This window comes from Salmo trutta, chromosome 7 (genome assembly GCF_901001165.1).
Source record: "Salmo trutta chromosome 7, fSalTru1.1, whole genome shotgun sequence".
NCBI lineage: Eukaryota > Metazoa > Chordata > Actinopteri > Salmoniformes > Salmonidae > Salmo > Salmo trutta.
In genome coordinates, this window is record NC_042963.1 from 265,188 (window position 1) to 277,583 (window position 12,396).

Here is a 12,396-nt window from a genome sequence, read left to right on the forward strand (position 1 = left end):
TCAGCTCATTTGCTCACATTGTATATAGACTTATTTTTCTACTGTATTACTGACTGTATGTTTGTTTTACTCCATGTCTAACTCTGTGTTGTTGTATGTGTCAAACTGCTTTGCTTTATCTTGGCCAGGTCACCGTTGTAAATGAGAACTTGTTCTCAACTTGCCTACCTGGTTTAAATAAAGGTGAAATATATATATATATTTTTTTTAAATATCACAACACATAACAAATATATCTACAACAACAGACATCTTCAAAATGCAGAACCATTCCTGCATATCAGTAGAATCAGTATTGCACATATTTAAACAGCATAAATAAGAATTATTTACACAACTACAGTGTCGGTTGATTATGTGATTAATGTCACTAAAGAGGGACAAAAAAAATAAATGTCATACAGCAACAGTAAAATCATCCGATATTTCATAATGTTCAAACGTCAATAAACTTTTTTAATCGAGATCACGGATATAGCGCAGATCCTAAATTGCTGGCCTCTGAAATGAAGTCACGTAGGGTATGACACATTTAAAATGTCAAAAGCGCTGAAACACTGGATAAATGAATCAGCTGGAAAAGTTAGGAAATAGGGATTATGCGCATGTGTCGTTGGGAGACTCACCTTGTGCTGTCAGCAGCTGGAGGACTGAATACCACGAAAGAAGAAACAGTTTGACTCTCCGCTGACCGTTCATCTCAGAGCTCATCCACTGGGAGGTTAACCGAACATTTCACAAGGCAGACTGGGGAGTAGTGATCTCTTTTCGTTACCGAGCTTCCCGCGGTTGACATCCACGCGCACAGAGGAAGTTGAGCGAGCCCCTCAGATGGATGATGAGTGCACTTGCGCGCAGGTGTTGTGTGTGTGTGTGTGTGTGTGTGTGTGTGTGTGTGTGTGTGTGTGTGTGTGTGTGCATAGTTTTTGTACCAAACAGGTGACATCAAACTAAGTGAAAAGACGGAAATACCGCAACTTCTCAATGCGCAGGAAAATAGTGGCCTAACTGAAGTAGATAGATTATCTGAGATTAGGACATTACAAATGCAATAACTGAATAATGTAGGCTACCTTTGATTTTTTTTTGTGTGTGTGTGTGTGTGTGTGTGTGTGTGTGTGTGTGTGTGTGTGTGTGTGTGTGTGTGTGTGTAAAAGACTTTGACTCCCTCTGCTGGCCAGTGATGTGTATCTGATGTGAGTGAAGATTTACACGAGCAACAATCTTAGAATGTTTAATAACATAGTATAATGTACATGTTTGACAGTATTATCATGATATATACATGCTAATGTCCCAGATAGTAATGTGTCTTAAATACTTTCCACAGTAGAGGAGGGGGTTTGGGGGGGGGGTCATGAATGGTGGATGGGTATCAGCGTTTGGGAGTTTATAAGTGGGTAGGAGTAGAAGGGCAAAGTCAGTATGCATCAATATAAAGTAGTCTTCTACAGAGAGCTGCCTAGGGATGTGACATCACTTCCTGGCAGCCAGCTCAGCGTTGACTTCATCCTCTGCTTTGAGGCCGTGCCATTGAGCAATGGGCCGGCGGGGGTTGGCCAGCATGTCTGACCAATGACGGAGCTCTGTGCCGCTGCTGGCTCCGCCTAGGAAAACCTTCCCGATAGCGTCATTCTTCCCAATCTTATCATAGTCCAACACTGTCACTGCTACCTGCACCTTCTACACACACAAACACAGACACAAACCTATGTTCGAAGGGACTCAATGAGGAAGGATTCATTGTAGTAAGGGATGAGAGAGAGAGAGTGTGTGTGTGTTTGTGCGTATTTTTGTGTGGTGAGAGAGCATACCTGTATCTGTTCGAAAGGCACCTCGAAGCTGAAGGACTCATTGTAGTAAGGGTTGAGAGTGTTCTTCTTGATGCTGGTTTTCTTCTTCTTCAGTCTCTTTCCATTCTGCAGAAGGTGTATCTTTACATAGGGGTCTGACAGAGGAGACAGAGATCAGCCTAACACACACACACACACACACACACACACACACACACACACACACACACACACACACACACACACACACACACACACACACACACACACACACACACACACACACACACACACACACACACACACACACACACACCCACACACACACACACACACACACACACACACACACACACACACACACACACACACACACACAGCTCACCTGATAGTCCTCCTACGTCCATCTTCTTTAGGTTTTTGGCCTCGAGGACAACAATGCTTAGTTTCCCTGCTGTAGGAACGTACCTCAGAGAAAGACAGATATCACCCAGACGCTCTGACTGGAGAGAGAGAGAAAGGGGAGTGGGGAAGGGAGAGGGAGAGAGAGGGTGAGAGGTATGGGAGGGGGAATACTGACATTTTTGTTTTGTTCTTTCTTTCTGTGAATTCTTTGCTTAAATTTGTGGAGTTAAATGATTTGTAACTTTGTGACTTTCTTTCCTATTTATATATATATCTCTTCCATCTCTTTTTTTCACTCTATCTATTGTCCTAATTTCTCCATTCTCACCTCCTCTTTCTCTGCCTTCTTCAGTTCCCGCCACTCCTGTGTCATCTGACTGAAGTCCAGGCTGCTCATTGGTACTCGTAGCGCTCCAATCGCGTCGTGTTTAGAGAAACGGTCAAAGTCATACACTGTCATCACCAGAGTCCTGCCTCCAAGTTCACTGTACGGTACCTACACACACACATACAGTATGCACACACAAACACGCGCACGCACACACATACACACACAAACACTTTGTTGAATGTGGAGTCAGTGTTAGGGTTTAGAGGTCAGAGGTCAGGAATTAGGCGTACCTTGAAGGTGAAAGTCTCATTGAAGGTTGGGTTGAGTGTCTTCCTGTGGACTTTAGTCTCAAACTTCCTCTTCTTGTCTGGCAAAAGGTAGAGTTTAACATACGGGTCTGAACTTCCCCCAACGTCCATGGCAGGGAGATCACAGGCCTGCAGGATACCTACTACCATCTACAGACAGGGAAGGGGGGTAGAGGGTAGGGTGAGGAAAGAGGGAGGAAACAGGGAGAGGGAGAGAGAATTTACACACATCTATATCATGTCTCTGATGGAGTGATTTGTTGTTCCTCAGACTGGTTAATCTGCTGTTCCACTTGGTTAGCTGAATCAGATGTGTTAGAGCAGGGATTGAAACAAGGAGTCTTCACCGTGTTCTCTGTGAAGTTGTAGTCCATTGAGAACTCCAGTCTGCCCAACTTCACTTCCTCTTTAGGCTCCTCCTCCTCCCTGCCAGTCAATCCGGTCTCTGTGTCACCCTCATCCTTCAGGGGCTACAGGACACACACACACACACACATATATATGTAGGTGAAGCCTGATACTCAGTAACCAGCAGAGACATACACAGCCTCAGTTGTATTAAGCCACGCTTTTTATTAAACGTTTCTGTGCAGCGCTCCACAGGGAGTTGATACTCTGCAATGTGTGTGTATGTATACCTCAGAGTTGCCTCCCTCCAGCTCAGTGTCCATGTTCAAGCCGTTCTTGCCCTTCTTCTCCTTCTCTGTGTCTTTCTTCTTCAGACATTTCCTCCAGACACACAAACAGCATGACAACACCAGACACACACTCACCACACATAGAGCTCCTATAGCCCATGAGGGCACTGCACACACACACACACACACACACACACACACACACACACACACACACACACACACACACACACACACACACACACACACACACACACACACACACACACAGACAGTTAATAATACGTTAATAGCAAATATTTTACATAACACAGGAGGGTTTCACTAGCTTGTGAGAGTATTTTATTTCTCAGTTGAGTACTTCAACTGCACTTTAACTTGGTTCTAAAATTGAACTTAGTGCTACGAAGGCTCTAGAAACCCACCCTGATTGGTTGTTACTCACTGTGGAGGGAGTGCAACTCGCTCATAAACTTTGTGGAGGTGTGGCCTCCGGGCCCAGGTTCTGGGGTTGCTGAGGCATTGGGGTTGATTAACAGGTGTGAGGGGCTGGGCTGTGCCGGGATGACCCTATGACTACTTGTCATCACCTAGAGAGAGAAAGACACAGAGAGAAGGAAAGTCTTTACAAAAATGTCACTTTTTGCATCCAAACTAGCTCTGTCTTTAAATTTGAGTGAGTGGTTAGATTTCCCAGCCCCATCCTTCAGAATGCCAAACCAAGTGGCAGGGCAGGCTGTTTAAATTACAGATTGTTCATTTAACAGTAACTCAACATTCCAGATATCTGGACAAAAATGACAAACTTTTCAAATAGACACTTATTACAAAACTAGTGTGGAATACTGCATATTAATGATCAGCACCAAGTTTTGAGAAACATCCAGCCGTATGTGTTATAGAGTGGTCCTAGTTGTGTGTGTGCGTGTGTGTGTGTGTGTGTGTCAGATGGCCTCTTGTGTTTCTGCTGGTCTGGCACTAAGGCCTGCTGTGCATAAGATACACAACCCTGTCCCCTGTCAAACCTGCTGACAACACAACACATGGGGGGAGAGGTGTGGAGGAAGAGAGGGGGACAGAGAAAGGACATCATGAGTGTCTGATCTCTGGAGAGAGGAGGTGAGAATGTTTTTAGTCCAGAGTAGGGACGGTCCCAATTCACATCCTACCCCTTCACCTTGATCCCTACCCCTTCTATGTTTTTCAGATCTGAGTCTGGGAAACTGACTCACTCAGCTCTTAACCATCATCAATGTTAGCAGAAAATATTCAATGAAGACAGTCTAGCATTCTATAACTAGTGTAAAACAACACGTGACAATATAGGTATATTTTAAATGTAATATGCAATGACATTGATATCATCATGTCATCACTAGAGACACAACTACACTAATCACTGTTGCTAATCAGGAAGAAAATCACTTTGGATTTATTTAGGATGTTTTGCTTGTCTTCAGCATGCTATGCTACTAATAGGTACATACTACAAGTGCATGACAAGTCACTTCCACAGTGTGTCTTATAACGAGTTCGTTCCATCATGGCTAAACTCTGTCACTCTCTAACCCACTCTCTTAGGTCCTCACTATACATAAGAAGTTAGACCTGCCTGATTAAATAAAGAGTTAAGCTGAAGATAACATACCAGATGGTTCTGATATCCCCCCATTTACAACCAAAACTGGAAATGACATTAACCCTGATCCACAGTCAAATATCTAACCCTAACCCAACATTGTAACCCTAACATATATCTAACCCTAACCCAACATTGTAACCCTAACATATATCTATCCCTAAACCAACATTGTAACCCTGACCGACTGTAATCTAACATTAACCCAACATTATAACCCTAACCCAACCACACCCGTCACCTCAACCACCATCACTGACCACACCTTGGGAGAGAAAGAGAGATAGAAAGAGAGGGGAGAGGGAGTCTTACCTTTGTGTGTATGTCCTGGCCTTGGTTCTGACTGGATGCAGGGTGGAGAGAGGTATGACTCTCAGGTACACACACACAGAGAGAGAAAGAGTGAGAGACAGAGAGAGAGAAAGAGAGAGAGAAGATGACAGGATGAGGAGAGGATCAGGAAAGAGGACGGGAGGTGAGGAGGGGTGGCAGCTTCTTGTTGTTTGTTTTAACCTTCTGTTCATTCAGCGGAGTCTCTGAGACAAGGAGCACAGGTATGACAGGAAAGAGGAAATGAGAGAGAGCGAGCAAGAGAGAAAGGAGAGAGGGCATCTCTGGTTGGCTGTGTGAACGTGTGTGTATTAGTATGGGGATATGAATGCTCTGTCCGATGGGGTGGGTCCCAGGGGGTTGAGTCCCTCTAATCTAAGCCCTGCCCCTTGTAACCTCTGCTGCGCCCTTACAGGTCACCTTCGCTGGGAAATTGGACATGGATGAATATTCATGGTTTGGTGACATGGCTTTTTATAGGCTCGTTAGCATACTGAGACTTCAGCAGGAGAAAGCATCTACATTCCAACTGGATGACTGGTATGCCTGTGTGTGACTCTGCATGCATATACTACATATACATTACTGTTTGTATGTGTGATTGCACATGTATATACTGCAAACCGGTATGCATTGTGTGTGTGTGTGTGCTTCCAGAGGTCGATACTCTATGTGTAGATGCTGCTGCCTGAATTAGAACTGTAGGATGCGGTTTCTGCGGCAACGCCGGTATCAAGTTCCGGCCCCACCCAGTTCACCTTGACCAGAGATAGATGCACCAATTGACGCACATACATTAACACACACATACACAGAACTCTGTGAAGCAGTATGATTTCAAACCTGTTGTTCACCTTGCCGAATATTCTGTAGACAGAGCCATTGTATTGATTGATGAATGTGTCCAAGGTGAAGATATTCAGTGATTGTAGGTGCTATATGAGGGTCATTAGTTTAGATAAGGTTATAAGATTCCACAACTGAATTATTTTTCCCGGTTCATTTTTTAAATAAACTGAATGGCAATTCAATCAAATGTCTAGGTTGGCCTCAAGGTTCTAGTCTTGGTTGTCACATATGTGGTAAAATAGATTTGATTCAGATTGGTCTAAAACGATCTGATAAGGGTAACAGAGCAAGCACCCTTTGAATTAGAATGATTAGTTATACTTGTATAAAACCTCCACAACATCCTTTTAATCAGAAAAACACTTCTCCACCTGATTGACAACAGCCCACACTGTCAACAAGGCAACAGGTGACAAGGTATGTACAGGGTAATCACTACTGATAGGCATGGCGCTGGATTGATCATGTAAAAAACAGCTATAGCATATACATTATTATAACATATATTTTATAAAGACAATGGAAACTTTACCAGAACCCTTTGTCCATAAGACCTACATAAATAACACTGTTGAAAACATGACATAACATGTCATAAAAAGTCCTACTTTTGGCGTCAGTTTATCAAAACGGACTTTATACCAACAGTTATGACTGTTCATGTCATTATCATGTAGCCCTGATGGCAGAGGGTTTAAGGGAAGTTGAACCAGATCAATAACAGTGGTTATAGAGGGTCATACACTAAGTATCAGGTGTTATAAAATGATTATACAGTCTGACAACTATAACTAAGGAAGACTGGACAGGGGAAATCTTACTTTAATAAGCCTCCAAACATATGTAGTATGTGTGTGGTGTGTGTGTGTAGTACAGAAGAGAATTCAGTAGATACCAAAATAAAACAAAAGGAGGCACTCAGTGGAGGGACACACACATAGAAAGTGTTTCGCATTTTTGTTCCAGCCCTGTATATGTTGTGCTAGTACAGGTAATAGATCAGAAATGTATGACCTAGGGGGTGCCCAGACTGAAGTAAAAATAACTGATCTAACCCCTAATTGAGCCAAGCTCCTACACACATGTAGGAACTGGCCCACCGACCATCCACTCAATAAAAAATATAATAAAAATCGTCCCACGGCTGAATCTAGTTGATGATCCCTGGGCTACAACCACTAACCCTAACCCTGGGAGGATTGGCCACATATGGGGAGTGGTGGTATGAAGACACTGCTAGCCAATGAAATCAAAAGAGCAGTTTGTGGTAGTAGCTTATAGAGTGAACCGTGTTATAGTGCCCTCCACTAATATTGGCACCCTTAGTAAATATAAGCAAAACGGGCTGTGAAAAAACATGTCTACTGTTTATCGTCTTGGTCTTTCATTCAAAATATTCACAAAAATGTAACCTTTAATTGAAGTAAAATTATAGAAAAAAATTGTGAAATAAACATTTTTCTACGAAACATGTGCCACAATTATTAGCACCCCTAGAAATTCTTATAGGTAAAATCTAACTGAAGTATATTCACATTAATATTTTACATTAAGTTCACCTGAGTGATTAGGAACACATAAGTGGTAAGCCACGACTTCCTGTTTCACTGGGGTATAAATATGAGGTGACACAGGCCAAATTACCATCATCAATCACTATGGGAAAGACCCGAGAATACAGTAATGATGTGCGACAAAATGTTTTTGAGCTGCACAAATCAGGAAATGGCTATAATAAAATGTCTCAATGGTTGAAAATGCCCATTTCCACTATCAGGTCAATAAGTAAGAAGTTTAAAGCAACTGGAGATGTTAACAAACGGCCTGGAAGAGGACATGTCTATATTGACCCCACGCACAGTGAGGATGGTTCGAGTGGCCCCAAAAAAATCTCCAAGGATCACAGCTGGAGAATTGCAGACGTTAGTTGGGTGTTGGGGTCCGAAAGTCTCCAAAACTACGATCAGACGCACCTACATAACCACAAGTTGTTTGGGAGGGTTGCCATAAAAAAAGCCTTTGCTGTCAAACAAACTCAAGTGCCTACATTTCACAAAACTTTACTGGAACTTTCAATGGAACTGGGTTCTATGGTCAGATGAGACCAAAATAGAGGTTTTTGGAAACAAACACCAGAGGTGGGTTTGGCGTAGACAGAAAGATAGCCATGCAGAAAGTACCTCATCCCCAATGTGAAGTATGGTGGTGGATCTTTGATGTTGTGGGGCTGTTTTTCTTCCAAAAGCCCTGGACAACTTGTTAGGAAACATGGTATCATGGACAAGTACCAGCAGATATAAACTGGGCCATGGTTGGACCCACCAGCAGTACATGACCCCAAGCACTCCTCAAAATCAACACAAAAATGGTTCACTGGCCACAGAATCAAGGTTTTGCCATGGCCATCCCAGCCTGACCTAAACCCCATAGAAAACCTGTGGGATGAGCTGAAGAGAGTCCACAATGATCTGGACAGATTCTGTTTGGAGGAATGGTCTCAGATCCCTTGCCATGTGTTCCCCAACCTCATTACATATTAGAAGTCTCAGAGCTGTTATTGTGATAAAGGGAGGTTGCACAAAATATTGAATGAAGGGGAGCCAATAATTGTGGCACAGAGAAAAATATTTGTTCTATGATATATTTTTTTCAAATTATTTTACTTTAATTAAAGGTTAGATTTATGTGAATATTTTGAAAGACCAAGAGGATAAACAAATACATTTTTTTTTTCACAGCCCGTTTTGCTCATATTCACCAAGGGTGCCAATATTAGTGGAGGGCACTGTACATCTCCCCTTCATAGTCCAGTGCATAGCAGAACACACACCAGGGTTGGGATCAATTCAGTTTGTTTTCTATTGAATTTTGACTCACTTCCTGAATTGAAAACTGAAATGACCACAACATGCACAGTTCTGCACTTCATTGCACGCCTGACACATTGTTCAAACAAGGCTAACAAAACAAACACTAACATCTGTATTCTGTCACTTTTTACAAAAACAAAGTTGATCTGCAAACGAAGACAAAGGAAATACTGTATATCCTTTCCATTGTCCGGATTGGACGAGAGGATGGTGGCGGTGGAGGTGGAGCCAAACCAGGAGGTGTGTCTTGATGTCCAAACTCGTACACTACTTAGTACAAAGTGATGTATTCACTAGTCTGTATAATAGGCCAGGAAATCCAATTATTATCCTAGGCATCGGAGTGAAACGCTCCGTCTCAACCGTCACCCTATTCTCCATATAGTGCACTTATTTTTAATTGGGATTTCAACTCCATGACTGAATTGACCTGGAATTGAGCCCAACCCTGTGTGGGAAGTGGAGGGTTAGAATTCATCATGTCTTGCCAAGGCTTCTCCAAAATCAGTAGCCTGGCTGCCAACGAAGAGGTCATACTTCTCTACGATCTCTGCCTTGGTCAGACGGCCATCCTACAGAGAGAGGGGGAGAAAACAATCTTTGGTTAGATGCGCGCGCACACACACACACACACACACACACACACACACACACACACCTTGTCGTTATCTGACTCGTAGACCAGGTGTTTGGCTTCTGCCTCTGCATGGTCGTAGTCTGAAGGGAGGATCCAGTCTCTGGTCTCCTCCTTGTCCATGCGGCCATCTTTGTTTTTATCTCTGAACTCAGTAAACTGTTCTCGTTCTGTCTTCACCCACTCTGGCTCTGAAGGATCACTCTCCTGGTTATACATGTCACCTAGAGGAGGGGTAGGAGAGAGGGAAGAGAAGAGGAAAAGAAAGATGCTGACGACATGTTATAACTATGTGTCCCCCATGTACTGATTCAGGTGTTATTACAGGTTATAACTCACCTATGTACTCCTCCAGATCTATGAAGCCGTCTCCGTTTTTATCAATGTCCTCCATGGTCTCCTACAGGAGAGGGTATTGGCACAAAGGTGTTACTGGCTGGCTACCTTCGACAATAAAGAAATCGTGTTTGTATTCCAAAATGAATAGTGTGTGTGGTTGTGTGACCCACCAGTACAACTATATCCTTCATATGGTCGTACTCCTCAGGATGGAGGAAGGCTGTAAACTCCTCTTTATTGGCCTTCAGGTCCGCGTCCAGGTCGGCCATTTTGAATCTCCTCTCGTCTCGTGACATCATCTGTCTGTAGCTGAAGCCATCTTCTGGGTCTGAATCCTCTTAGGGGCACACATACCAATTAGAAAAGTTTAAGTCAGACCTTCCAGTAAAAAGGCACTTGTCAGGGGTCGTAAGTTACATTCTTATACTCGTTTCAGTGTGTGTCCGTACCCAGTATGTATCCGTATGTGGCATTCTTGTACTCCTCCCAGGACACCAGTCCATCTCCATTAAGGTCATGACCTTTCCACTGGCGGTCCACATCATCATAGATCCACCTCTTCTGACTGTGTTTGATCCACTTCCTCATCTCCTCTACTGACACATACCCATTCCTGTCCTCATCTATACGCTCTACCAACATACTGTAGGGAGAGAGAGATGAAGGGTGTAAATCCATCTTTTCTATACAAATCTATTTCTCTCCTTCTAAACAAGATGCAGCATCTGTGTTTCTGTGTGTGGGTGTGTTACCCCAATCTCTCCTTGCTCTCTTCAGGTGTGAGCTGATCGAAGGTCTTGGCCTCATCCTGTCCAAGAAACGCTTCATGGTCATAATCAAAGTTATCTGCGTCGTCATGGTTGCGGTTGCTAAGCAGGTCGTCATGAATGACACGGTCCTTCTTCTCGATGGTGGGTTTACTGGAGGCGTACACCACGCACAGCGCAAAGCACATGACCAACGGCCGCAGCGCCATACTCTGACACACACGACAGAGAGATGCTTACAACAACAATATGATTGTGACAGTGCATTTAGTTTACGACAGGAATTCGTCATGACCATCTTTAGTTTAACCATACTAATGGTAACGTTACTGTTGTAACGGCCTTTGCAAGCTAGAAATATAGCCTGATATCAACGTGATCAGTGATCTGTGATAAGATGATGTAGCTAGTTAACTACTTCCACCAAAGATATTTATAACAAACTCAGTTTCCCCTACTCATCTGTTGCTCCACCGTTTCTGGCTGAACTAGCTACGGTTTGTGTTACATGACATGGATAGCTAGTTGGCTTTATGTTAGTCTTACCCTGCTGTGCAGCCAGTTAGCAAGTAAGCTAACGTTAGCAATTAAGCATGCTTGCTAGCTCGACATCTGTTGATGAAATAAATGCAATGCTCATGTCAGTGTATAACTTTAATGTTACAACAATGTAGCAAGAGAAAAACAGAGCTGCACTGTGAATTTCGGCAGACGTAAAAGTGATATTTTACTCACCGGTCTTTCAGGAGTTTTTCAATTTTGACCGTCAACGTCGTCATCTACTCCGGATACACCCCCATCGCCAACGCCGTAGTAAAGTCGTTTCCTGTACTAAGATTAGCTTGTGCCATACCGCTCGTCCATTACTCCACTTCAGGACAGTTTCGGCCTTTTGATTGGTTAATAACCGCCACGTCCTCACGCTATGAGCGTGTAATGTTTTACAATATTTTCCACATTCCCCAAAAAACAGCAGCACTTATCAGGCAGGAATTGTCAAAATAACTTTCTAACAGTGACTTTTATTTCTTGTGACATTAGTGTTTTTTAACTGCATCACACAACCAAGTTCATTAGTAGGATATGCATGAATGCATACCCTCTCAAACTGCATGTCCATTTCATCCAGGGGCGGTTCTGGGGGGGGGGGGGGGGGGCAGTGCCCCTGTGACAACAATTTTGGACCCCCTTGTGGCCCCCCTAAATGTGGAGTATGAAATAATTTTTACATAGCAAAAATTAGTTATCGTTTTTTTTTTTACATCCTTATTAGACAGTGTATGAACATGGTCTTTAGCCTGCTAATGCAGTGAAGAAAACGATATGACAACAATAACATCTAATGTAACTGGCCCCTCTAACAGTACAACTGCCCCCCCCCAGTTGAAATGGTCTAGAACCGCCACTGATTTCATCATCAATTATTGACATTCCAACTGAGTGGGGATATTCTAAAATGAAAGAATGAGGTGATGGCGATAAAATAGAGATTC

The 12,396-nt window shown here is 43.1% G+C and overlaps 3 protein-coding genes across 4 annotated transcripts in view; all 3 read right to left on the bottom strand.

Moving 5' to 3' along the window:
- LOC115197757 (otogelin-like protein) overlaps nt 1-715 on the bottom strand; it is a 53,993-nt gene extending 53,278 nt beyond the window's left edge. The window contains exon 1 of the mRNA XM_029759561.1: nt 627-715. Coding sequence (XP_029615421.1) covers nt 627-711 — 85 coding nt within the window. The 5' untranslated portion in view covers nt 712-715. The remainder of the gene's footprint in view (nt 1-626) is intronic.
- Nucleotides 716-1,218: 503 nt separating this feature from the next.
- On the bottom strand, nt 1,219-5,683 carry LOC115196660 (synaptotagmin-1-like). The gene is made up of 9 exons (XM_029757505.1): nt 5,427-5,683; nt 3,921-4,065; nt 3,476-3,642; nt 3,185-3,307; nt 2,820-2,987; nt 2,527-2,694; nt 2,179-2,296; nt 1,815-1,948; nt 1,219-1,683 (listed from the first exon to the last, which is right to left on the bottom strand). The coding sequence occupies exons 2-9, from the start codon at nt 4,060-4,062 to the stop codon at nt 1,477-1,479; spliced, it is 1,227 nt and encodes a 408-aa protein (XP_029613365.1). The 5' UTR covers nt 4,063-4,065; nt 5,427-5,683; the 3' UTR covers nt 1,219-1,476.
- A 936-nt stretch (nt 5,684-6,619) lies between these two features.
- On the bottom strand, nt 6,620-11,779 carry LOC115196701 (calumenin-B). Of its 2 annotated transcripts, XM_029757541.1 has the most exons (8): nt 11,639-11,746; nt 11,450-11,515; nt 10,889-11,115; nt 10,586-10,779; nt 10,307-10,473; nt 10,137-10,197; nt 9,822-10,021; nt 6,620-9,735 (listed from the first exon to the last, which is right to left on the bottom strand). In XM_029757541.1, exons 3-8 carry the CDS (start codon nt 11,110-11,112, stop codon nt 9,631-9,633), a joined length of 951 nt encoding a protein of 316 aa, XP_029613401.1. In that variant the 5' UTR covers nt 11,113-11,115; nt 11,450-11,515; nt 11,639-11,746; the 3' UTR covers nt 6,620-9,630. The 2 variants fall into 2 exon arrangements, with proteins under 2 accessions (XP_029613401.1, XP_029613402.1); XM_029757542.1 differs by lacking the exon at nt 11,450-11,515 and having other exon boundaries at nt 11,639-11,779.
- Nucleotides 11,780-12,396: the final 617 nt, after the last annotated feature.

Bases quoted from the DNA above. Each gene is read 5' to 3' on its own strand.
- LOC115196701 (XM_029757542.1), bottom strand. From the start codon at position 11,112: ATGGCGCTGCGGCCGTTGGTCATGTGCTTTGCGCTGTGCGTGGTGTAC. The intron at 10,474-10,585 runs GTACGGACACAC...TGTGCCCCTAAG, and splicing joins CACATACGGATACATACTGG to AGGATTCAGACCCAGAAGAT. The intron at 9,736-9,821 runs GTGTGTGTGTGT...CTCTCTCTGTAG, and splicing joins ACGAGTCAGATAACGACAAG to GATGGCCGTCTGACCAAGGC.
- LOC115196660 (XM_029757505.1), bottom strand. From the start codon at position 4,062: ATGACAAGTAGTCATAGGGTCATCCCGGCACAGCCCAGCCCCTCACAC. The intron at 2,988-3,184 runs GTGAAGACTCCT...CCCTGTCTGTAG, and splicing joins ACAACTTCACAGAGAACACG to ATGGTAGTAGGTATCCTGCA. The intron at 1,684-1,814 runs GTATGCTCTCTC...TTGTGTGTGTAG, and splicing joins TGCCTTTCGAACAGATACAG to AAGGTGCAGGTAGCAGTGAC.